This window comes from Phodopus roborovskii, unplaced genomic scaffold (genome assembly GCF_943737965.1).
Source record: "Phodopus roborovskii unplaced genomic scaffold, PHOROB, whole genome shotgun sequence".
Classification (NCBI taxonomy): Eukaryota; Metazoa; Chordata; class Mammalia; order Rodentia; family Cricetidae; genus Phodopus; species Phodopus roborovskii.
The window spans coordinates 21,912,461-21,936,843 of NW_026126563.1; the positions used below are offsets into that span (position 1 = coordinate 21,912,461).

A 24,383-nucleotide genomic window follows, 5' to 3' on the forward strand; every position below is an offset into this window, starting at 1 on the left:
ATCGTAATTGTTATAAGTAAAACTAAACTGCCTCTCATTGATGGGACCACACAACAAAATTTAATCTTCCCATCTCAGTTTCCCATCATCCTCTCTGCATAGACATTGGCACAGGTGGCCATCTAACATGTTCTGCATGCCTGATATCAGACAGGTATATTAAGTATTTAAAAAAAGAGTAATTGTTTTCACTGTCAGAATTTTCCTATGGATAGCTTGAACTGGGGGAACTGGTTCCTTGCGGAAACAAGTGTTCACTGTCTGTAATTGAATGAGTGTAAGAGAATGATATCTGGTCCAGTTTATCTTTGTGTGTCACTGAATAATGTCCAATGGCAAGCTCTAGGATCAGTGTGAGTAATTTCTACAAGGGCTAATTCAGAATTGGCTAGTAGGTAACTCTTTCTATATAGTCCCTCTTTCAGAAGATAAATATTTTGATCACATCAATGGTAATACTTTTCTTCATCCTCATGCTAAAATGAGGTGTTATAGAACAATTAGCTCTCAATGTGGTAGTTAGCAAAACTCACCTTGTAAAGTAGGTTTAGGGGGTCTTGGAGCAACAGGGACTATTTGATTGCATGGGAAGTCTTGATTTAAAGCAAGTCTGCTTGCCGTGTGTTCCTATCAATGCATTCTTCACCTTCCTCGCACATGACTTAAATGGCAGGACAAGAACCAGCATAAGACAAAGGGGACTGGAAAACTTGGCTAACACTAAGGTAGCTAGTAGAGAATGTAACTTATAAGAATTATCTGCTAAAATTCCCATTGCTGATCACACAATAGACTTACTTTCTGAGCCTCCTTTGTCCACGTGGAGAGGAACATGACCACCATGCTCCCATTCTCTACCCCATAACAACATTGCCTAAATGTTTGGATTCACATACCATGGGAGGAGTTCAATGATTGGTCCTCCCTGGGAACCCCACTGCAGCCATCACTCTATTTCACCATTAATCATGCCTTCAGTACACAAACATGGCAGTTCCCACTCAGTGGAAATGGGAAAAGACACCCTCAGATGAGTGTATCAAATAAATTGAGCCATCAGTTCTTCTTAGTGATATGCTCATCTTTTCATTCACTAGGCTAGCTTCTGTTAAAAACTTGCCATGAGTGGGTCATGGGCATACCCTTGTAAACATGCAAGCTCAAGTTCCACACTGAACATCCTTCCTAATATCTGAGCAATATATATAACTGCTGGTCACCAGCAAGGCAGGCACCCTTGCTGCTTAGATGAGAAAGCACACTTTGAGTGAAACTGAAGGACAGATGGCTTTTTTTTTCCTTTGAAGCTGCCCTTCTTTCCCTGACTATAGTTATTCGAGAGTTAAATGTCTGTAGAGATAGGAATGGTGTGTTTTATGTTACTTCATTATGGTGTATGGATATGCTTGGTAAATATTTGTTAGTGAATTGCTCAGGGTAGATGTGATGCAATTGCTAGGATAAAAGCCCTCTGTGAACTGCGACATCATAAGCTCTATTATCTTTGTCCTCTGTGAACATCCAAATGGGCAGAATCACATAATTCCATATAACTGTCATTTCATATAATTATATGAAGATACATCTTACTGCTAATTTTCTCTGGCAGATGCATCTGAATGCTGTGTCATTTCAAAGCAATGCTCAGGAGTATTGCTCAGGAGTTTCCCTGACTTAGACTGTTAGTCTGAATGAAGACTGAAATTTACTTCAGAGAACAGCCAATCCACCTACTAGTCTATCCAACAGTATATGGCATATGACTACTTCAGTTTCAGAGTATTCATGTGTTTGGAACTGATTTCAGATTAGCTATTAATCATCCTAAAACAAATATTATGTACAATTAGTATAGTATATAAATGATGTAAAAATAAACTTACGCTCTTAGTTTTTTTAAGCATGCAAATTAAAGTTTTTTTAAAGCCAGTTGTATTTGTAAATACATAAGTCATGGTGCTAGAGAAATTTCTCAGTGGTTAAGAGCACTGGCTGATCTTCTAGAGGATCTGAATTCAATACCCAGCACCCACACAGAGGCTCACAACTATCTATAACTCCAGTCTAGAAGAGCTGATGGCTTCAAGCTTCCTTGGGCATAGCATACACTCAGCAGGCAAAATACCCATACACTTAAAATAGAAATAAATAAATAAATCTTCAAAACTATTCAGAAGTTAGAGAATAGCATACATCTATTCTTCCAGCTCATTTTGTTTGCTTTCTTCAGTAGTATGTTCATAGTTCTTTTATATGAAATGAAATGTTTATTTGGTTTATGGGTGTGTACTTGTGGGAACTGTATGCATTTTGATGTGTGCCTATTTGAGTATTATTTGTGTTGAGGTCAGAGGTCAACATCTCTTGGCTTCCTAAATTGCTCTCCAACCTATTTTTTTTTTAATATAAGGTATAATTTGTTTTTCTGCTGCTGGGATGAGGCACTCTCATCAAAAACAACTTAGGGGAAGGAAGGGTTTACTTCAGCTTACACTCCCAGGTCCCAGTCCATTGTGGAGGGATGAAGGGCAGGAACTTGAAGGAGAAGCCATAGAAGAATGTGTCTAGTTCACTGGTACATTCTGAGAAGGCTTTCTTATCACCTAGACCCACCTGCTACGGTGCGCTGGGCATTCTCATGTTAACTGCCTAGACAATTTCTCCCAGACATGGCCATTGGCCAGTCTGATTGAGGCAACTCTTCATTTGCAGTCCCCTTTCTCCAGATAACTGTGACCTAATATTATTAACATGAGCACATTTTAATGATTCTCAATTCTCCAGAAATTGCCGCCCCAGAACAACACCTGTTCAGAGGTTGCCTTTGAATATGGACTCCGCTGTTGTTTATCTCCACATGCACAGGCTCTCATCTCCTTGTGAGCACACATATATGAGAATCACCTAAGGCCACCATCTATAAATCTGTCTTTTAGAATTATATCCAGAGTTAATAATATAACTAAACTCCATGATTAGAGCAGTTAGTCATCATTTAATAATATTAGATCTTGAGAAGATATACATGTGTTAGTTCATCTGATATTTCCCATTATGTTTTTTTTGTGTCATATTTATCCTGTTTTGTTTGTTTTATTTTTCAAGACAGAGCTTCTCTATGTATCCCTGGCTGTCCTTGAACACATTTGTAGACCAGACTAGCCTGTCTCTACCTCCCAAGTGCTAGAATTAAAGGCATGCTCCATGTTTACACTTTTAAGAGAGGTTATATTTAAGAATATAACATGTACTTATATGACTAGATCCATGAGGATTTGAACTTGGGTCCTTGGGTTTGTGCAACAAGCACTTTACCCACTTAGCCATCTCCCCAGACCTCTGGTATTGTTTTTAAGAAGATAAGAGGGCCAAACTTTTGAAATCAGAACAATTAAGCCTTATCTCCACTCTAAGTAAAATTCTAGAAATTATTAAACAGATGGCTGTAAGCATTTACAAATGGAAGTTAAGATCCCTGGAAGGCATGATGAATTCTCTCAGCTAATTTATGTCAACGTAAATTAATTTACTTTTGATAGGATTATTAGACTTACACATCAGGAAGATATGCCTGTTAGAGCTAAATTTCTGCCACTTATTTGACTTGATTCTATTGTGAAATGCTTTTAGAAGTGATGGACAATTATGAACTGGCTGATAGTATAATTAAATGACTCTGCAGCAGATTGAACATCTATAGCCAAGAATATTGATTGAGTAATCATGATCAGTTTGGAACTGGTGCCCACTGGCAGCCACACACTTTGTTTTCTATCACCCTGTTTGAGTCCACTGTGAATAATGTAGAGATGTGCATCAAAATCCTGCTTGCCAAGCATGTGAGTCTCTTAGAATGAAAAGGGAAACTGAACAGCTGGATTACATAGTGACTGCAGATGAACTTTATAAGCTTAAATGAATAGATTGTAGTTAAAAGGATAAAATTACCCAGGATCAGTGGCTGTTTTTTTTTATAGATTTACTTCTGGACCCATGGAAATCTGGTAGAAGAGATTTCTGGGGGGGGTAATTTAGCAATTATATTGGATAGTAATACTTGTGGTTGGTAAGATTGGAGAGGCTACACAAATGGATTTAAACCAAAGCAAGTAGGTTGGGGGAATGCCTATGTTTTTAAATGTATGTATAACATTCACATATGTATATGTCAGTTTGGGAAAATATACCACAGATCTCTGGTTATAGCTTTAGAATTTTAGATGCAAACTTCAAAATACCTATAAAGTTTTTAATTGAGTGTCTTTATGAAATGGCTGCTGACAAGAGTAGGTGTCACTAGATTGTAGTCCTGTGCATATAAGAGACAGCTGCCAATTGACCATTTCCTTCTATTAGGTGCTTATTATCTGAAACGTTTTATTTGTCATAGGACTTAGTTGATGTGTTTTAATGAGTATCAAGATGTACATTTTTTTGATGGTGGAAAACCAAAGCCTATAAAATGAAGGTTGATTTGGATGGTAGAAACTGAAAATCTTTTATTTGTAATTAATAAGGGAAGATAAACTTCCATTAACCTGAAAACTAATGTCACAATACCACATTGTGTGACTAATATAGTTAATGGAAGCCATTTGTGGAGTTATTCAATACAGGTAATTCATTTGATTGTAAAGATTTGTTTATGCTTGCACATGTGTACACATACACATGCACACACACAAGCATACGTATATACACACACACAAACACACACACACACACACACACAGTGCAGATACCCACAGAGGTTATGAGGTTATCAGATTCCCTGTAGCTAGAGATATAAGCAATTATAAGGTTTCCAAAGTGGGTTCTGGGAATCAAACTTGGATCCTCAGGAAGAACAATCAGTGAGCCCTTTTTCTAGCCCCAAAGATATTTTTCAAGATTACATGTTTAGACAGTGATCACAACTTCATATTACATAATTCTTGTATATTCAAATGTATCAAGACTATTTGGAAGAAGTAAAAGGAAAACATAAGTGTTACTTGATGCAGAGAAAGGTGTTTTAGTAACTAGTAGACTCTACAGAAAGTAGACTGGCTGCAGAGTTCTGCCATAGAATTGCTTCCTTATAAAATACTTATAAACTGCTTACTTTTTGATGCAGATTCTATGTATAATGTGTGTGTGTAAGAGAGAGAGAGACCGTTTAAACAATCATTATCACTTTTACTTTTTAGAATGTGGGCATCTTCTAAGTGTATTTGCCTTTTTGTTCTTTTTCCATATAATGGAAATATCACACCTGCCATGCTGACACTAGGAACAATGTAGTGCAGGTTCCCTTGTGAATCATGTCTGGCCATTGTCTGGGGATGAGGACTGGGAGTATTTGAGTAATATAATAATACCTACTGTTCTCATCATTTTCTTGGAGCACCCCCCCCCTAGTTTTTGGTATTGGGGGAAGTGTATTTCAAGGCTGAGTACAAAGTGCTTCCCCCGAATACTGTTAGCTTATTAACTGTCATTGCTGTAGGAAGTCATTTGGCTCATTGGAATGATAAGTGCTTCCCATTCATTATCTCATTCAGTCCTCAGGACACTTTTATGAATGATGAAGTGAAGAAACTGAGACTCAGGGGGTTAAATGTACTATCTAACATCAGACAGTGGCTTAGGGGCTCCTGGTTTATCTGACTCTGAAACTCATAACCTACATCATTATGCTATAAAATACCTAAAATACCGAATTAATCAAACCCTCTCTCTGAATTACCTTGCCCTTGATTTTTTGAAACCTATTTAGCAATGCTGTCGTCTGGGGACGTAGACATGAATGAGGACCAAGGCCCTTGATCTCATTAGGCTTGCAGTATATTGGAAAAGATATCATTAAGCAGGTATACTAATTAGTGATAGGTTTGCCAGGTGCTACCGAGGAAACAGAATGCTTAAAACATCCGAGAGTTCAAAAAATGGCTAATCTTAAGTGTGAGATGGCTGGGGAAGGCTTGTGAGGTGGTTCTTGTATTGAATATCTCAGTTGTAAAGCCCGGGTATGGAGAATGCCATATGCTTTTGGTATTCTTAACTGGTAGAAATAGTGGACACCAGAATCCAGAAGCTTTGTCCAGCCACTTAATGTGGGATTTTGAAATACACTATCTTCTTGCTGCTTTGGAGGACAGTATGGTTGATTCTCACAGATACGTTCATTATAGTTCTGTGTTTTTTAAGTCACGCACTCATGCTGCTGCAGCATGTAATTTCCCCATAAAACACATTAAAATAGAACAGAAAATTGTAAGCATCATCTTTAAACCCTTAATTAGGAAGCAAGTAAGCTAAAAGTTGAGAACAACCTAGTTGAACTGTGGACAATGGGCATTTGGTAAAGTGCTGCAATGTTTGATATGCTTTATTTTCACATATAAATACTGCCAGTGATCTAAATCCTAGTTACAACAAAACCATTGGTACCTTTGAGGTTTTACATACTATATATAGGAACAGACTATAGGAATTCTGGGTTCTGTTGTTGCAGTGTGAAAGTTCCTTTGAGGACCTACTGCATAGGTGTTCTTTAGTAAGTATTAGCTGCTTTTCCTAATTCAGGCATTTCTTTTTGTCATTACTGTTACTGTCTGTGCAAGCTCTGTTTATACTCTTCATGAGCCTGTTAATTCAACTGTACCCATTGCAAAGAACGTGGGCGTGTGTGTGTGTGTGTGTGTGTGTGTGTGTGTGTGTGTTATGGGCATCTCACAGAGTTGGTTTTAAAAATCAAATAGTAATATGGCACGTTAAAACAAATAAAATAGTATATGCTATGTGAAAGTGCTCTGTAACTCCAATTCCTGAATCCTTTTGCCAGGATACAAGGCCTCTAACATCTGTACCCCCTAATCTGCTGCCGGTATAGTTTAGGGCAAGATGCACTAATGTCAGTAAAAGAAGGGAAGACACCTGGCCATAGCCATTTAGGATCACACAAAGTAAACTCTGAAATAAGTTTTAAATTGTGAAGCTGTTTTTTGTTTCTTTGTTTGTTTTCTCAGTTAAATAAGTAATTGCTCTCAGAGCATTTTATGTAGGGATCAAGTGGACCCTGGTCTAATGTGTTTATCTTAGAGACAATGAAAATGTGTTTTTTCATTGGAGAGCTACTACATAATTCTGAAGGAAACCTTTAAATGATTGGCTTGGGATACAGAATCAGAGGAGTCCTTAAACACAGCCCTGGTTTTCACGTAGCTCGGCTCATACCTTAGGTGATTCTCCCCACCATTCTCCTCCTCAATATAGGTGTGTCCTTCTCTACCCTGACTGGGCCATGTGGTCATCTGCAGAAGTCTGCTGGCATGAGATTGGCTTGGAATTCCATGAACTTAGGGGGAAGTTCAATGACAGACTTGCCAGTTCTGTTAATTTATTCATTTCTGGTGAAAGTAAAAGAGGGTGTATCATTAGAAAGCCAGTGGGTGGATGATATGTATGTCCTGTGTGCCCCTGGTCATGGAGAGTCACTTTTCTGAAAAGCTATGCTGTTATTTGGAAACTTTTGTGCTTATCAATGCGGAAGAAAGTGGAGAGAAGTGAAAAGACTTGAGAGAAGCAAGTTAACTCCCGGGGTGTAAAAGTGAAGTGGATCTCAAATATAGCTACACCGTGGGTCAGAAATCCATTTCACAGAGAATTAGGAGGACAGCGACGTAAAAATCGACCACAGAGACAGTCTGAATCCTGCAGAGCAGAGGGGGCATCTGGTCAATTGTATCCATCCTTTCTTGCAGTGCTGGTTCTAATATTTTGAGTACAGGTTTCCTGAGCAAAATGTAGCACTGCCAGGAGGGAGTAAGTGATAAAACGGTTTGAGTTTTAGGCACACATTGTCTTGGAATGTATTAGAGATGTTCACTCTCTATCCTGGGTGAACAGTGTTGGAAAGAGAGATAAATCAGAAGGAGAACAATTAATATATTTCAAGAACTCAAACAAACAAAAACCCAGTTCATTACTGTAGTACTACTATTGGAGCTGTTAGGAGTTCAATTTCCAGTTCATGTAGATAATAATGAACACAATTAGGTGGCTTTTGTAGCATTAGAAATCAAATGTGGAAAATATAGAAGAGTTTTCTCATAATTTCAGCTGAAAAATAAGACAATAGAAAGCTTATTATAGGTTTCAAAGGAAACATTAAGTGAAATAAAACATGGGGCCTTAATTCCTTCAATATTTAACGAGATATTTCAATGTTAATCCCAGTTTACCCTAAAGAGGTAGGCAGTTAAGCATTTAAGGAGGAATCATGAGCTTCCACTGTTCTGTAACACTGACTTCTCTTGAAATGTTATCGCTATTTCAGCCATTGGTGGCTCAGTGGAAGCTGCAGCAACTCTGGGCAAGCCCTCAGAACCGAGGTTTCCAGTTTAGAGGCCTGCTGTGGATTCCAAGATCGGGGGAGTGAGCATGTGGCTCTAATTGTTCCTGTCCAACCCAGCAAGGACCTCTCTCTCTCTCTCTCTCTCTCTCTCTCTCTCTCTCTCTCTCTCTCTCCCTCTCTCTCTCTCTCTGTTCTCTCTGTGTTTTATAACAGGATTTCCATGTTAAAAATACACTGTACCACATGCTCCATGGTAAAGGATATCTCAATATATAGCCATGTATGACTTCTAAAGCAGATCAAATTGGAAAAATATGGCTTACTAATAATAAGTGGAGGGGAAGGAAGTTAAGTTAAAATTTCACCTGGGTATAAAAAAGCAAATTCGCTCCATACTAAAACACTGATTGGCTTGATCTTATGCTGGTCTTGTGCAGGCAATAGCAACGGCTGTGAGTTCATGAGTGCATTGGTTCTGTCTTGTTCAGAAGACACTGGTTTGCTCTGGTCCTCCCCAGTCTCTGGCTGTTACAGTCCTTCTATCTGTTCTTCAGAGATGGTCCCTGAGCTTCAGAGAGGGGTTGTGATGTAGACATCCCATTTGCGGCTTGAACTTCATAGTCTTTTGTTCTCACCTATCACCCTTCGTTGGATGACTTCACATCTAGGACAAACTATGGATGTCACAAATTGGAGTAGATAGCTTATTAAAATAAAGAGAGGATATTAAGTTGGGTTATAGGAAGTGGAGGGTGGATCCGGGAGGATTTAAATGATGGAGTTGGGGCTTAATATGATCAAAATATGGAATGGAATTCTCAAAGGATTAATCAGCATAGTTATTAAAAGAAAATTAGAAAGAAATATACTTTATGAATTAAAATGTACACATATAAAAAGCTTTAATAAAAACAAAACATGGAAAGCTTGAGTGTATGGTGAAGAAATCTTCAAAAAAAAAATCAATATAAGCCAGGCATTGGTGGCACATGCCTTTAATCCCAGCACTCAGGAGGCAGAGGCAGGTGGACCTCTGTGAGTTGGAAGCTATCCTGGTCTACAGAGAGAATTTCAGGAAAGATTCCAAAGCTATACAGAGAAATCCTGTCTCAAAAATCTAAAAATAAAAAAGAAAGAAATAAAATTTAATACAAAGACTAGGAGTACCTCATGGTCAAAAGCTTTCTGGGGTGATGTATATGGACCCCAGAGCTTGAGGTGCACTTGTAATGAGTGAGGCATCCCCCACTCTAACACTGTGCAGTGTGCTTTACCTGAGACTGATCATGTCTCTGTCATGTGAAACATCATTTTGATGGTATCAATGTTGTGTTCCATGAAGACAATCTTTCCCTTTCTGTGCTAGTATTCAGTGAAGTGTGTTCACAAGCAGGAACCTTGTTCTCTCTTTTCTCTGTCTTTCAGGGATGGATGGTGGCTTCTGCTGTTCTCTGTGGTTTCATCTCCTTCCTGCCTCTCTTTACTTCCCGATGTAATTCTTGGTGCTTTTACTTCATTTGTAGAGTAGGAAGTGATATCATAGAGAAGGGAACAGGGCCATGCTGGGGGGCCTGTACTCAGGAAGAGAAACAGGGGATCTTCCTCTGTGAGTAAACTGCTCTTACAAATGCACCCATGTAAGGTGTACGGGTTTTTCCGCCTGCCGCCTCTGGTCTTGTCCCGCCGCCACGCCGCCAGCCCCAAATAATACACAGAGACTCTGTATTTCATACGATACTGTTGGCCCGGTTACTTGTTTCTTATCGGCTAGCTCTGCCTTTAATTATTAACCCATTTCTGCTGATCTATGTATTTTCACATGGCCTTCTCTTACCGGGGAGGCGGCTGGCGTCCAGGTCTCTCCTGAATCTCCATCTTAACTCCTCCTTCCTACTTCCTATTTCCTCCTTGTCTCCTAGTCCCTCCTATCTTCCTTTCCTATTGGCCAACAGTGCTTTATTATTAACCAGTATGAGAAACATATACAGAATGACATCTCCCATCATCTCCTCTTTTCTGTCTAAATAAAAAGGGTTTTAACCTTAACATAGCAAAATATATTATACAACAGTTATCAAGTAAGAATCACAGTTAACAATATTTAGTCCATTAACATTTAGCAAGATTTGAAGAAAATATTTCATCATCTATTCTGTCTTTGTGTGTCTAAAGTCTAAGTAACTTATCTTTAATCCTAACTAATGAAAACTATAACCATAACTATCTGTCTTCAACTCCTTCAAAGACCACAGAAGGATAATATATAAACTCTAGAAATGACAGAAACAACTCACTGCCTGGTCACCCGAAGTTCTTTTGTAATCTTCCATCTTCAGCCCATAGGCATAGTGTGTCTAGCTGACTCTTCAGCAACGCAGGAAACTTTAAACTGTCTTCTTGTATTGGCAGTTTATCAGTCACTTTTCTCTGTGTCCTGCATACTGTCAGGCAGACTCTTCCATGAAGCAGGAACTCTGTAGCAGTGTCCATCTTGAATCAGCAGTCACTTTTCTGTAGGTCCTGCATGTCCAGTTTATATAGCATCAAGTCAAACAGTCCAGACAAGAGCAGTATTTTGTCCAAATGGCTAGTCTTGCCATATTGGAAGTAAACTCCATAATGTGTTTCTTTAATGTCCATCTTCCTTTTTGACGCAGGTGGTGTTACCATGAGCAATTATGTCTCATTGTCAAGTAAAACCCTAAACCATTTTAAATGCCATATTCTGTAGGTCTTTGAAAGGTTTGAAGAATTCCTATCTATCTCAAATACATCTCTGTGTATCTTGAAAAACCTAACTAACTTAACTCTAAGCTTTGACTATCATAGGTAATTATCTATAATCTGTACTACATTATATTTCTATATAAACATAATACCAAAACAAGAGGAGAAATAAACATCTCACAAAATTGACATTAAATTGTATCAATAAATGAAAATCCATTCCAAAACAAAGTAATCATATCAATACCATAATTCCCTTTTTACCTTTAAAAATAATTGGCTGTGAACACTACCCATTTATAACCAAGCACATTTAAATGAAACCAAACATTTATAAACAATATTTGGGAATTTGGGCGTCGTTCTTTCCAAACTACTTCCTGCTGATAGGGGGCGCTGTCATGTGGATCCTAAGAAGTTGCAGAAATCTTGGCTGTAGTCTGCGAGGCTGCTTTGTCCAAGCTGTTTTGAATGTTGGATCACCAACGACTCTGTTTCAGGGGGCCTGGCTTGCTCAAACCACATTAGTCTGGAAGGAATCCACAGCTTTTTATTTTCTGTGGAAACAAAAATAGAAATCCTTTCCCCCAGTAACTTGTCCTTGAACTTAAATTTTGGAGTCAAAGCATTTTTAAAATATATAAATTGAATTAATCCAGCAGTATTTCCTTCAACAGTTGTTGTTTCCTCAGCAGTCAAATGATATAAAGACAATATAATGCCATACAGTAACCAGATTCTCTCTGAGCTTTTCATCTTTATGTGGCTTTATTATTACTCTGTTTCTTTTACTTTTTATTTTTTGAGACAGGGTTTCTCTGTGTAACTCTTATCTGTCCTGGAATTCACTCTGCATACCAGGTTTACTTTGAAATCACAGAGATCTGCTTGCCTCTGTCTCCTGAGTGCAGGGATTAAAGGCGTGTGCTACAACACCCAGTTCCTCTTTGTCTCTTTAAAACCATTTTTCTTTTCATGTCTACGTATATTTTAAAACACACTGTAAACCTTTAGAGGTTTTTCTTAATATGAATCTGTCTTTACTGTAAATCTTTATCTTTGTCTGGCCACAAGTCTTTTATCTGGTAAACAACAACTTTGCTAAAATGAAAGTCATAGCTGTGTCAGCCGCGGTTTACCAAAGATGGTGGCGGGTACTTTTACCACCAGCACTGAGAGCTGTGCTCACCGCCTTGGTCTGCGTTGCCACCCAGAAAGCATGCTGCCGGCTTGGAGATGTGGTCACTGCCATTGCCATCTCTCATACACACCAATAAATTGTTAGCAGAGTTATTTAAAAGCTGTGCATTTTTTTTTTTTTTTTATTTTTTTGCCGCTTATTCAAAGTAAGGAATCTTCCCTTAAAGGAGCCGCGCGAATATCTGCTTGTCTCTAGTAAAGCAGAGTTCAACTGAGAAAAATGCTGCTACCAAGAAACCTTGCTTGTCTCTGTTCTTTTGTTTCTAAAACCTGTTTTTAACCTTTTGTTAAATTTTAAGTGGAAGTTCTTACTAGCCACGTGGGCGCCATTTGTAAGGTGTACGGGTTTTTCCGCCTGCCGCCTCTGGTCTTGTCCCGCCGCCACGCCGCCAGCCCCAAATAATACACAGAGACTCTGTATTTCATACGATACTGTTGGCCCGGTTACTTGTTTCTTATCGGCTAGCTCTGCCTTTAATTATTAACCCATTTCTGCTGATCTATGTATTTTCACATGGCCTTCTCTTACCGGGGAGGCGGCTGGCGTCCAGGTCTCTCCTGAATCTCCATCTTAACTCCTCCTTCCTACTTCCTATTTCCTCCTTGTCTCCTAGTCCCTCCTATCATCCTTTCCTATTGGCCAACAGTGCTTTATTATTAACCAGTATGAGAAACATATACAGAATGACATCTCCCATCACACCCAGATTTCTGGTAAAGCCCTGTCCAGGACAGGATAGCTCCCTCTTCAGTCCATTGCCAGACTGAATGAGATGGTACCAGTTCAATCAGTTTTCCTCCTTCCTACCTTGGGGTGTGTCCTGCTTTCTCACTGTCCATCTTCCCAGGTTCCTTAAACAAGCTTAATTAATGTTGTTCTGCCCCCGTCTGCTGCGAGAACTCAGTAGGTTCCCAGCAACACCTGTCATGTGGGGTGACCCTGAGCCCTGTAGAGTCTGCACAACCTCAGCAAGTCCTTTCCATAATTCATAGCTACACTCTGTGCTGATGGCCGGTATCTATTATGTCTTTGTGTCTGTTTTCTTTCCCCTTTCCATGTGATTGGGCCTGTCCTTTCAGCAGTATCATGCAGTTTCATTATTGCCTTCTCCAGTATTTGTATACTTTACTTTTCCTCCCGTATGGAGGAAACCTTCCCTAACCTTCCCTAACCTTCACCCTCCCCTTTTCCATTTCAGTTTGACTCTCCAGTGCCATTCCTCTTGGGGACAGTTTTCCTTTCCAAGACATACATGTTGCCTTTGCTTAGCTTTGCTAGTATTTCTTTATCCTTTAAAAGACTGTATACTGGCGATCAAGAGTTGGGCAGTGGGAACATTCTCTGAGAACCACAAGCTGCAAGCCCGGATGTGACTGAGGAGAGGCCCGGATGTGAAGCCACCTGCTTACCACTCACTGACAGGCCCTCACATGCACCAGTTTTTGCTACTGAGATAATGGAAATGCAGTCATTGGCAGTAGAAGAAATCACAGACCAACTGTGAAGAGATTAGGAAGACTGTTAGTGCAACCCTGCTATTTCTTAGCAACCATGAACCTTCTATTAAATAATGACAAATGAGAACTTTAGGATCATTAAGCTGCACGGGACCATGGCTTTGCATGAAGCTCTGCTAAAAGATCTTTAAATGGTTGTCATCTAGCCTTGGAGAGGAGGTCCTGGTACAGTTGTGCTTCTCTAGATATGGTCCCAGAAGTTGCTGATGATAAGCAGCATTCAATCTGTTGCACAACAGCCTCCCCAAGTGGACCCAACCCCTGAGTAAATAGAAAACCTTGTTTATCATGCTGATGCTGATGTCTGTGAAGTAATCCGTGGCCTCCTGTGTTCTCTGGCTCATTCTTTAAGACAGACATCTCCCCAAAGATTGAGTATGGCAAAAGTGGAGGGAAGGAAAACAGGACTGAGTTCCTAAGGCCCAAAGGGTTTGATGGAAAGAGGGAGAGACTCACTTGACATTAATCGGGAATGCCAAAGAAAGGAAACTGAGCTGAACCAGCATAGCAGGTCATGATGAGGGTTTTGGCATCTCTGCTCCTCTCAACATTAAGTTTTATCCTTTCCTTTTAAACATCCCACCCAGGTTTGTCAGCCCGAATCTCACATGGCTGTTTCTGACCCACATTTTGTTCATTGCTAATGTGTTTGGGCTGTGTGTTTCCATGGCTCTAAGAATAAACACTTTATCAGCCTGAAGATGTGTCTTTAACCATAGCAAAGCTGATATTAAGGGACAGCAATAGTTTTGTTCAAATAAAGAACACTGCATGCATTGATTGGCTTGTTTTGCTGGGCTTACACATCTTTTATGACATGTATGTATGTATGTCTTTGCGAATTCTTTTTAAGGAATTTCCTACCACCCAATCTTATGGAGTTGTTGATTTCATTGTTCCAGTGGGGGGAAAAATGCCATTCTCCCTTTGGTCTCCTTAGATGTGCAGTGAAAACTTACTTTGGCCTGAAATTCCCTTCCTCCTTAGAACTTAAGGAAGATAACGTGTGGTTCATACAAGTTTTCATTCTGCATGCTTCCATGCAATAATCTGGAAGTCTCATGTCTCACTCTCATTTTTTTTTTTAGGCACTAGAAAAACACCCCAACTCCCCAATGACAGCAAAGCAGATTCTGGAGGTCATTCAGAAGGAAGGCTTAAAAGAGACAAGGTCAGTATCTATCTTTAAGTCATTTTTGGTTTTGCTGACTAACGGCTGCCGCTAGTGAAACAAAGCACATCTTTAGTTAACTCTGTTGTTGGCGAATTCACTAAACACCCATAAGTTCTCTTGTGATTGCAGCAAAACACTTGGGTGACCCAAGATTTCCCCAGAGCACCCTGTAAACATAAACCATCACCTTTGGTGGGTTGATACAGAATAGTTGTTGGAAACAAAGAAAGGCATTGTGGTTTAGCCACACATCAGTTATTTCTCTTTCCCACAAGAGGAGACAGTGTTTCTGAAATTAAGCAATAGAAGAGAAACACTTTTATAGGCTTAATAGATCCCAGGATATAAAGATCATCAGCAGTCTGATAAAATTCAAAGGGCTAATAAAATGTGGTTGAAAATTTAGTTCTCTTATATTGAAGGCCTCTACTCATAGTGGCTTTTATCAGATGGTGAGACTTTCTATTTATTTTTGAATAGTGGCTTTAATAAGATAGGATTCACCTATAATAAAGTTTGCCCTTTAGTAGCTAGTATATGTAGCCATCCTTACTACTGTACAACATTCCCATCACCCTAAAATGAAGTCCTATACTTACCACTCTCCACTCGGCATCCCTACCACTGTAGCCACTAATCTTTATTGTCTCTATTATGGATTTTCTATTCTGATATTATCTGTATATGTAATTCATTTAAATATAGTCTTCTGGCTTCCCTCCCTATGAGTTATGATTTTAATAATGATTGTTGTTGTCAAATGCACCAGAGTTCATTACTTTTTGTTGTCAAATAATTTTCTGTTGTATGAGTATACCACATTTTGTTTACTCTTGATGGTCACTTATATCTATGTATTAATTTTACAGCTTTGGCTTTGGCCAGCTGCTTAAGATCATACAGATAATACCACTCAGAAAAAAAGATTACAATTTTTTTTACATAGAACAATAATCCTATCGGTGTATATCTTTGTTATTAGCCATGTTACATCAATTAGACTTTTGTGTGAGTCGGCTATCTGAAAACTGTGGAAATAGCAACATTATAGTCACAATGATTATAATTCGATGGAAATTAAAACTATTGAGATACCTTTTAGTGCTTTGATGTTGAGATAGGCAGAGAGGAATGAATATTCCCAAGCCCCTCTTTTCCTTACACTTGAATTTCACCTGTGATTCCTGTTGAATGTGAAGTGTAAGTGTGGCTAGTCTGCAATTGTCTGAATGACATCTTTTGCAAGTTATATCCATAGACATCACAATTAGTGGGATGCAGGTGCTCACATTTTCATTGCTATTTGGGGAAGCTCTTTCTGGCCTCCATGAGGAAGTAGAGTGAGATACTGTCACTGCACTGGTGTAGCAGTCTGTTTCCACAGTGGTGGCAACAGTGGGGGATCGTTTGCTCACAGTGCCCAAAAGTCCCACAGCAGGAGGGCCTGCTTTATGCTGGATGCCAGCAGGAGAAATTAGGGAATCTGATGTGAAAAAATTGACAATCTTCTCTTTGCCACCCTGTCAATAAGCCTAAAATTATTCATGCTATTGAGAAAGAATTGAAAATGTTTGTGCCACAGCCAAAGGAAAAGAGGGAGTCTCAATCTAAACATGTCAAATGCATGAGCCTTGTCCCAGGGGAATCCACTAGCACAGTTATGAATTGTATTCCTAGAAGCAGATGTTTGAAACTCATTCATTAAGCTGTCTTGGGGCTGGGGAGATGGGCTCTGTGGGTAAAATGCTCATGAGGTAGGCATGAAGACCTGAGTTTGTTCCCCAACAAACACATAAATCCTGGGCATGGTGCAGGAGGATCCCCAAAGTTCACTGGCCAGGCAGTCTAACATATTCCATGAGTTGTAGGTTCAGAGAGAGCTTCTGTCTCAAAATATATAGTAGAGAGTTATGAAAGAAACCCAAAATTGGACTCCGGATTCCACATGCATGGGTACTCTTACACATACACATTCATGAGCATGTACACATGTGGACACCACATACACACAGTATGTCACATTTATGCAGTTAGCAAAACAAGTCAAAACTCTAAAACAAAATGTCTTTACAGAGTATTTAAGAACACTGCAATGGAACAGACAACTTTGTGTGCCCCTAAATCCATCCCCCCTCAGTGCATCATTACCACATCCTATTGTGAGGAAAAGTATTGTGTTACATGTGCTGAGACGCTGATACTATTATTAGAAGAACTCCCCAGCAGGCAGCTCCCATATGCATGAGGGAAGAGAAAGGCAAAGAGAGACATTGCAGTTGTTATACAATCATCTGTCAAGCTAGCTCTGCTTTGTATGGCCTCAGACATGCATTTCATGTTTTCATTTCTTTTCTCTGTATCTTTCCCTTTCTGCTCTTCTGTGAGTTGTGATCTGTTATTTATGGCCTAGTTTTTTTTTTTTTTTTTTTTTTTCATTTTTACTTTGATTTCTTGACTTAGTTTTTCTGTTAGAATTGCCTCTAAAACAAACCTACCTAGACTCTCTGTGAGTTTGGAACTGTCTTATACTTTACTTGTGTTGTTTTAGGGAGCAGGTGCTGACATTTCTTTTACCTGCTTAATGCACTGTTTGCTGCTTTTGAAGTTCTTAGATGTTTCCAAATATTTAAAGTAGCTGAATAAATGAAGTGTAGCTCTATCTGTTTTTCTTAGGCAAAGTTTACAAATTCCAACATCAGAAGGTCAATCCTGGATGATTAATTCTTGTTATTTATTAATGATGTGTTTCCCATGATATACAAACAGGTTAGATATGCTTGACCAAGTATGGGTAGTGATCCTGGGATGACTGATGTGTCTGTAGCACTCTAAGGGTGGCAGATGATGTTGTCCTTCCCTGAACCGTCCACCACTGTGCCCAGCATTTTTAAGAAAGTATCTGCAGAGGCTCCCACCATCCCCAGCACTTAACTAAGCATTCATGTGAAGCACTATGACTATGACGTAATTCCTGTTCTGTGACCCAGGGTTAGCTCTGCAGTTTTTCTGCATGACTACAGTTTTGCACTGGTCTTCTGAGTAGGTGTTAAGATCTTTTTAGGGAAGAGAGAGCATCGAACTTTCCTGGCACTAAGAAGATACAAAATAAATAGTTGTTGAGTAGACAGGTCTTCTTCTTCAACATGTTAATTTTATGGCTCCCATAGATGACTTTGGTTTACAGTCATGCATGGCAAACCAACATGCTGTAGTGTATATCCTATTCAATAATTATTGTTTTGAAATAAAAAGGGAATAACTAGTACACAGCAGCCCCATTAAACACATGTGCATATATCTGTGGAAGGTAAACTGTGAACAAGGGAAGCATTGTTTTGTGGCTTAAGAACCAGTGGTAAGAACCACTGGTTTAAATTTGTAATTGAAGATCCCAATGTTAATTATTTTGATACAGCTTATGTACATATTAGAATGGACTTAACAGATGCAATAATGTGCATGACAAACATGACCTTTTATACTGACTTTTCCTCTTTGCAAGCAACACTTTAAGTTGCATATTTTTGTGTAGACATGATAAAAAGAACACAGATTTTGTGTGTCATTTCTATGTTATTTATGAAATATCTAAACCATGATTAGTTCTTCCAGGATAAGCCAGAATAAAATACTTACTCCATGTAGGAGATATCTGAATACAATAAAGTGTCAGGCTGTTGTTAGAAAGTTGGTTAATGTCATCACAGTGTGGTTTCTGTAGCCTGTTTCTGTTTTTTGTGAAGGTATCTTTGGCAAATTTCATGTACTTCATATACTGGGATGAAGAAACTTACCAATATAGTTCTATATTATAAAACATCTGGTCCATCTGTGTTTATGTTTTACTGATTCTCATGATATTTAGACTCAGGTCTTTCAGGGCTAGTGGTTGTCACAACTGATCAGTCACAATTGTGTGGAATACTGTTCAGATGGTCAGAATCTTACAATCAAATAGCCATGCTGATTGGATAGAAGAGATGGTGGACACATTTCACCATGCTATCTTGTGGATGAATATTTGATAGCTTGTGAGTTCCTTGGCCTGCCATTTCCAAACCGTTGGGAGGGGAAAATGAAAGGCTCTGGTCTGCAGTCAGAAATGACACCTGTACCCAGGCTGCCTCACTGTTGATTTTCTGTATTTGACTTGCTTATTGAGAATTTGCCTCTCTAGCAGGAACACAGAGGTGGTCTTGATACATTAGGGCGTTTCTTGCTGTCCTGTACCATGTAATTTTTAAGGTGATGCTCAATAAGTAAATAAACATTCTGTTAGTGTAGCATAGTCTGGAGCTATAAGAATCACTCACCCAAGAAGAGCAAAAGCAACCATTCACCAGTGAGTACCAACCATTTATGTACTGGGCATAGCTGTTGAAAGATACCAGTAATTAATGTGACATGAGTCACATTTTAGGTTTTATACTACTTGAGAACAGGCAAATAGTTTCTAATAAAGATAAGTATGGTCATTAGGAAATGCATACACAAACACATATGTGCATAAATGTGCATTTCTATAAACTGATGCACGCACACACCTACACACACACACACACCCTTCTAGACTCGTGAACACACACACATACACACACACAAACACACACACTCAACACACAGAATGTAGCAATTCAATCTCTTGAGGGCTAGAGACAGGGCAATATTTCTGAATATATTTTTTTCAATGCTATAGATGCCTTACTTATATAAAAATTTGTTAAAGATTTTATCAAAATTTTACCAAATAGCAGCCTGTAATTATACATCCCAGTAGGGACACTTGTATAGTTTTCTAAACAAACGCTATTTGTTTTAGTGTTACTCAGAAGGCAGACACACTTTAGAATTTGCTATGTGAAATATCATTTGACAAACTCAGGGTTTGTGAGTATTCTAACATGTATGAGAATCTTTTTATCGTCATTGGTTGTTTCCTGAGTAGATTTGCTTTTACCTCCTACTTAATGCATTTTATGTTTTTCTGTCTGTGAGTCTTAGTGATGATATGTGGAAATTGGGATCTCTACTTTAAACTGTGGTTTATTAAGGATTTTGCATTTTTAAAGGATAAACTGTCAGAAATTCAATTACCACATATAGTGACAAACAATAGTCTTTGGGCACTGCTCTTGGTGAGATTTACGTTGCTAATTAGCACTCTAGGAGGTGATTCTTCCTGGTGCTGAAATGTCTTGTCTAGAGATAAGAAACACAAATACTTTCTATTACAAAATCAATTCTTATCTCCGGTGTCCACGGGAGCAGCCTTCTCTTCATGCTGAAACGGTGCTAGAGTTTGTTTGTGTTGGAGCATTTTTAGAATTACAGCGTTAGTGCGCGGTGTCAGCCCCGCCATTTGTTAACATCTAATTCTCTCATTGTGGAAATGTTGTGCACAGTCAGCCACTGAGAGAGAATGTGTGAGACAATGGTATGATTAAACAGAAACACAGGGCAATTTGCATACGGTTATGTGTGTGCACGTGTGTATAGGCAAGTGCTTAGAATTCTCTATTTCTTGGTTGGTGTGTAAGTTTACTTACTCATTGCTGAAACTAGAAATTTGCATGCCCGTCATCCTCATTTTCTCCCATCCCCTTCTGCCAGGTTGTGTCATGAGGTCTGTTAGCTTCTCTTCTTGATTGCACATTTCTTTGTCTGTATTATGCTTTTTCCTCCAATATTTTAACACTCATTTTTGATATAAGTTATTGTACCATATTCTTATCTGAACACCTGATCCCATAAGAACCCATTTTCAAAACCATTTTTACCTCCAAAATCTACTGACATTTATAAAAGCATCTCTTAACTGATACTGCAAAATACTTCAGGGCCAGGATGATAGTTTGTGAATTAATGAGTAAAACAGTACTGTTTATTCTGTGGAAATTACATGAAATAAGAGATAGTTCTTTATTGCTAGTAATATGTTATTTGGATGAATCATGGCATTCTGATAATACAAAGCTTATGAATAAAAGAAGAAAGCATGCTTTATATTTTATAAGTGGGTAAAGATTTGGATTTTGGATGCTATGTTCCCCCCCCCCCAAAAAAAATATCATTTTAAATGTTTAAATGTTTTGTTGACATTTTATGTTTTCTGTTTGAAACTGGTTTTCTATTAAATGATATATTGTGGATTACATACTTTGCTTAAATATGAGCATCACTATTTGAAAATGTCTACAGTCTGTCAGATTAAAATTAAAACTTTTCCTTAGTGATAGGGTCATTGAAATGATTCTTTAAATTTTTATTGCATTCATTTACATATTTATTCATTTAGAGAGAGAATGTGTGTGTGTGTGCCTGCGCATGGCACAGTGGAGTAGGGGACAGCTTATGGAGTTGGTTCTGTCTGCACTCCAGGAGAGACCCAGGAAGCAAACTTACGTCATCAGGATTGGCGGCAAGTTCTCTTAGCAGCTGAGCCATCTCACTTGACTCCTGAGAGAGACATGGTTACTTGTCAATGGTAAAGCAGTTCTCAAGCTAACATGTGATTATGTCAAATGTTTCTCTGCAAGCTTAGAGCTTCCAAGCTGGACATGGACACATGTAAGCCCTCAAGGCAGACTTCTGATGACACCACCACAATTGGTTGTCTACCTTTCATTATGAAATTTCCCCCAGTGTTTCTGTAGATAAAGAAGGTAGGGTTAGGCATTAGGACTAGCCTGTACTGTGTAATGGGAACCTCCCTCAAGGGTGACCCCAGATAAAACTCTAAGCAATAGTAGAGAGGGTGCCTGAACTGACTTTCCCCTGTAAACAGATGGAAGACTACCATAATTGTCATCATAGAACTTTCATGCAGTAACTGATGGAAGCAGATGCAGAGATCCACAGCTACCCACTGGGCCAAGCTCCTGGAGTCCAGTTGAAGAGAGGGGAAGAGTGATAATATGAGCAGAGGGATCAAGGCCATGATGGGGAAACCCATGAAACAGCTGACCCAAGCAAGTGGGAACTCACTGACTCTGGACTGACAGCTGGGGAACCTGCATAGGTCCAAACTAGCCCCCTTTGAATGCAGGTGACTGTAGATGGCTTGAGCAGTTTGTGGGGCCAGGAACTATCCTTAGTGCATGAACTGGCTCTTTGGAGTCCATTCCCTATGGAGGCATACCTTGCTCAGCCTTGATACAGCGGGGAGGGCCTTGGTGCTGTCTCAATGTGGTGATGGTTAGGACATTGTTGACTCTCCCTGGCGTGCTGATGGAGGATAGGGTGGATGGAAGAGGGAGCAGGATAAGGGGAAGGAGGAGGGACTGGGATTAGTATGTAAAATAAATAAATAAATGAGGCTAGGGCCCACAATATATTCATAAAGTTCTGTGTGTGCACGTGTGTATGTGTTGACATGTGTTCACCTGTCTGTATGTGTGTGATGTGTGTGTATATATATATAGTACATGCATCTGTGTGTATAGTATTTGTTCATGATGAATATGTGTGTTATGTATGAATGTACATATGTGGTACATGTGTGCATGTGTGTGCATGTATGTTTATGTGCTTATGTGTAAATTTGTGTTCATTGTTCATGTGCATGTTTATGTGCATATGTGTAAATATGAGTTGATTGTTCATGTGTATGTTTATGTGTGATGTGTGTATTTGTATGTTTGTGTGTATGCTGTGTGCATGTGTGTATGTATCTGGGTATGGGGTGTGTGTTTATGTTGTATATGTGTGTTTTCATGCACACTCACATATTCTCCTGGCATTTTTCACATTGTTGCTATTTGGTTGGACTGCAGTATTTGTCAGAGACAGTGCCCCACACTGATGCAGTAGGTTTCCAGGGTAACTTTTTATGGTCCAAGATGAGGGTCTCATCTAGAGTACCTGAGTCTGCTCTTCCTGCCAAATCTGGTAGATCTTTTCTGGAGACCTCTCTGTCTTGTATTTCCTCCCCTTTTACTGGTCTTCACCTAGCCTTTCTTCTGGAAAGCACATGGATAGCCACAGACTCTTCAGGTACTTCTTACAAGGGTACCAATCAAGCCTATACGATCAGAACTCCACTCTTTTACCTTTAGTCATCTCATAATCATGTGGTCATATTGAGGTCTATGTATGGGTCACTGTATGAATTTCTGAGAGACAGCAGCATTTGATCAGTAACAATGATTCAGAACTTGTAATATTTCCAAAATCTCTGAGATAAAGTAATACTGTTTTCCAGGGCTTGATTACCCAGCTTGCTTTAGAAGGTATGTATAACAACATGCTCAAGCACATTGCTGTGTCTCCAAGTGCAATGCACCATGACTGTGTTTTCCTGTGTTATTCCTAACTCATTAACAATGAAATATTCAGCTTAAGTCATTTCATGTTCAAGCATTATATATATATATATATATATATATATATATATATATATTAGATTTGGATTTTATTTGAAGCCTTTGGTAAAAATAGCTGTGGTGACTGCCTGCAACCCAGAAGGCATCAATATCCACTAAGCTGTGCAATTATAGCTATGAAATGGCCATTGCTTAATACATCATTTTATTCTGTCAAGCTTTCTTTCTCCATTCTTCCAAGTAATTGAACAAAAATAAGGTAATTTAAGTGATTTCAGCTTTACCAAGATCTAGGTATAATTTTCCCCAGAAATACTGAATACCCTATAAATATTTCAGTGCAGAAATAGAGATAGAAATGGATGTGAAATTATTTTGTGCATGAGTCTTTCCAAGTATCCTGTGCAGGTAAAAGTCTTATGGAGGAAACAGCGCTTACCTGGGAGATCTTGTTTAATTCTTTTGTCAGGGTGCTTTTGTGTTCATCTTTCCTTTCTTTGCTCTGATTTCTTAGCTGTCACATGCCAAAAGGAGTTTCAGTTTTGCTTCAGTGTTGTGAACTGGATGGGATAATTCAAATGCAAAACACTTGGTATGCTGACATGGGGACTTCTTTTTAACATTGATTTGTTTTTACAGGCGACAAAAAGGAAGAGATCTTTGTGGAGCAACGATTTCTAAAAGCTATGGGAAATGATTCCTAATAGGTTTTAGACTTTTAGGTAAAAAAGACTATCATACTTTCCCCTACATACTCTTTACATACTTAGGCAAAAATAAAATTGATAAATGTTGTCTACAGTTTGTCTCAAATTCAGGAGATTAACGCATGTGTGTAATGTGTGTAATGCACATATTTAGCCATACATGCATATTATACATGCCTGTTGTACATTTGATGGGGTCCAAGGTATCACACTTGCTTTCAGAGCTCTTCAAACTGCCAATAGTCATACCTTCATCTGCTTTCAGTCTGCGTTGTGGGTGACTATACTGCTTAGAATTTAGACACGAAGGATATTAGAGAAATGAGAGAATAGAATTGCAGAGAAGTCAGAGACATGAAATTTTCCAAGTCAGAGATCATCACAGGAGGTGACTCAAT

General features: G+C 38.9%; 1 protein-coding gene across 1 annotated transcript in view; it reads left to right on the forward strand.

Annotated features, from left to right (window-relative positions):
• The window catches only part of Asxl3 (ASXL transcriptional regulator 3), a 172,883-nt gene that overhangs the window by 17,832 nt on the left and 130,668 nt on the right, over positions 1-24,383 (forward strand). Inside the window, exon 2 of the mRNA XM_051202076.1 lies at positions 14,872-14,954. Within this exon, the coding sequence (XP_051058033.1) occupies positions 14,872-14,954 (83 nt within the window). The remainder of the gene's footprint in view (positions 1-14,871; positions 14,955-24,383) is intronic.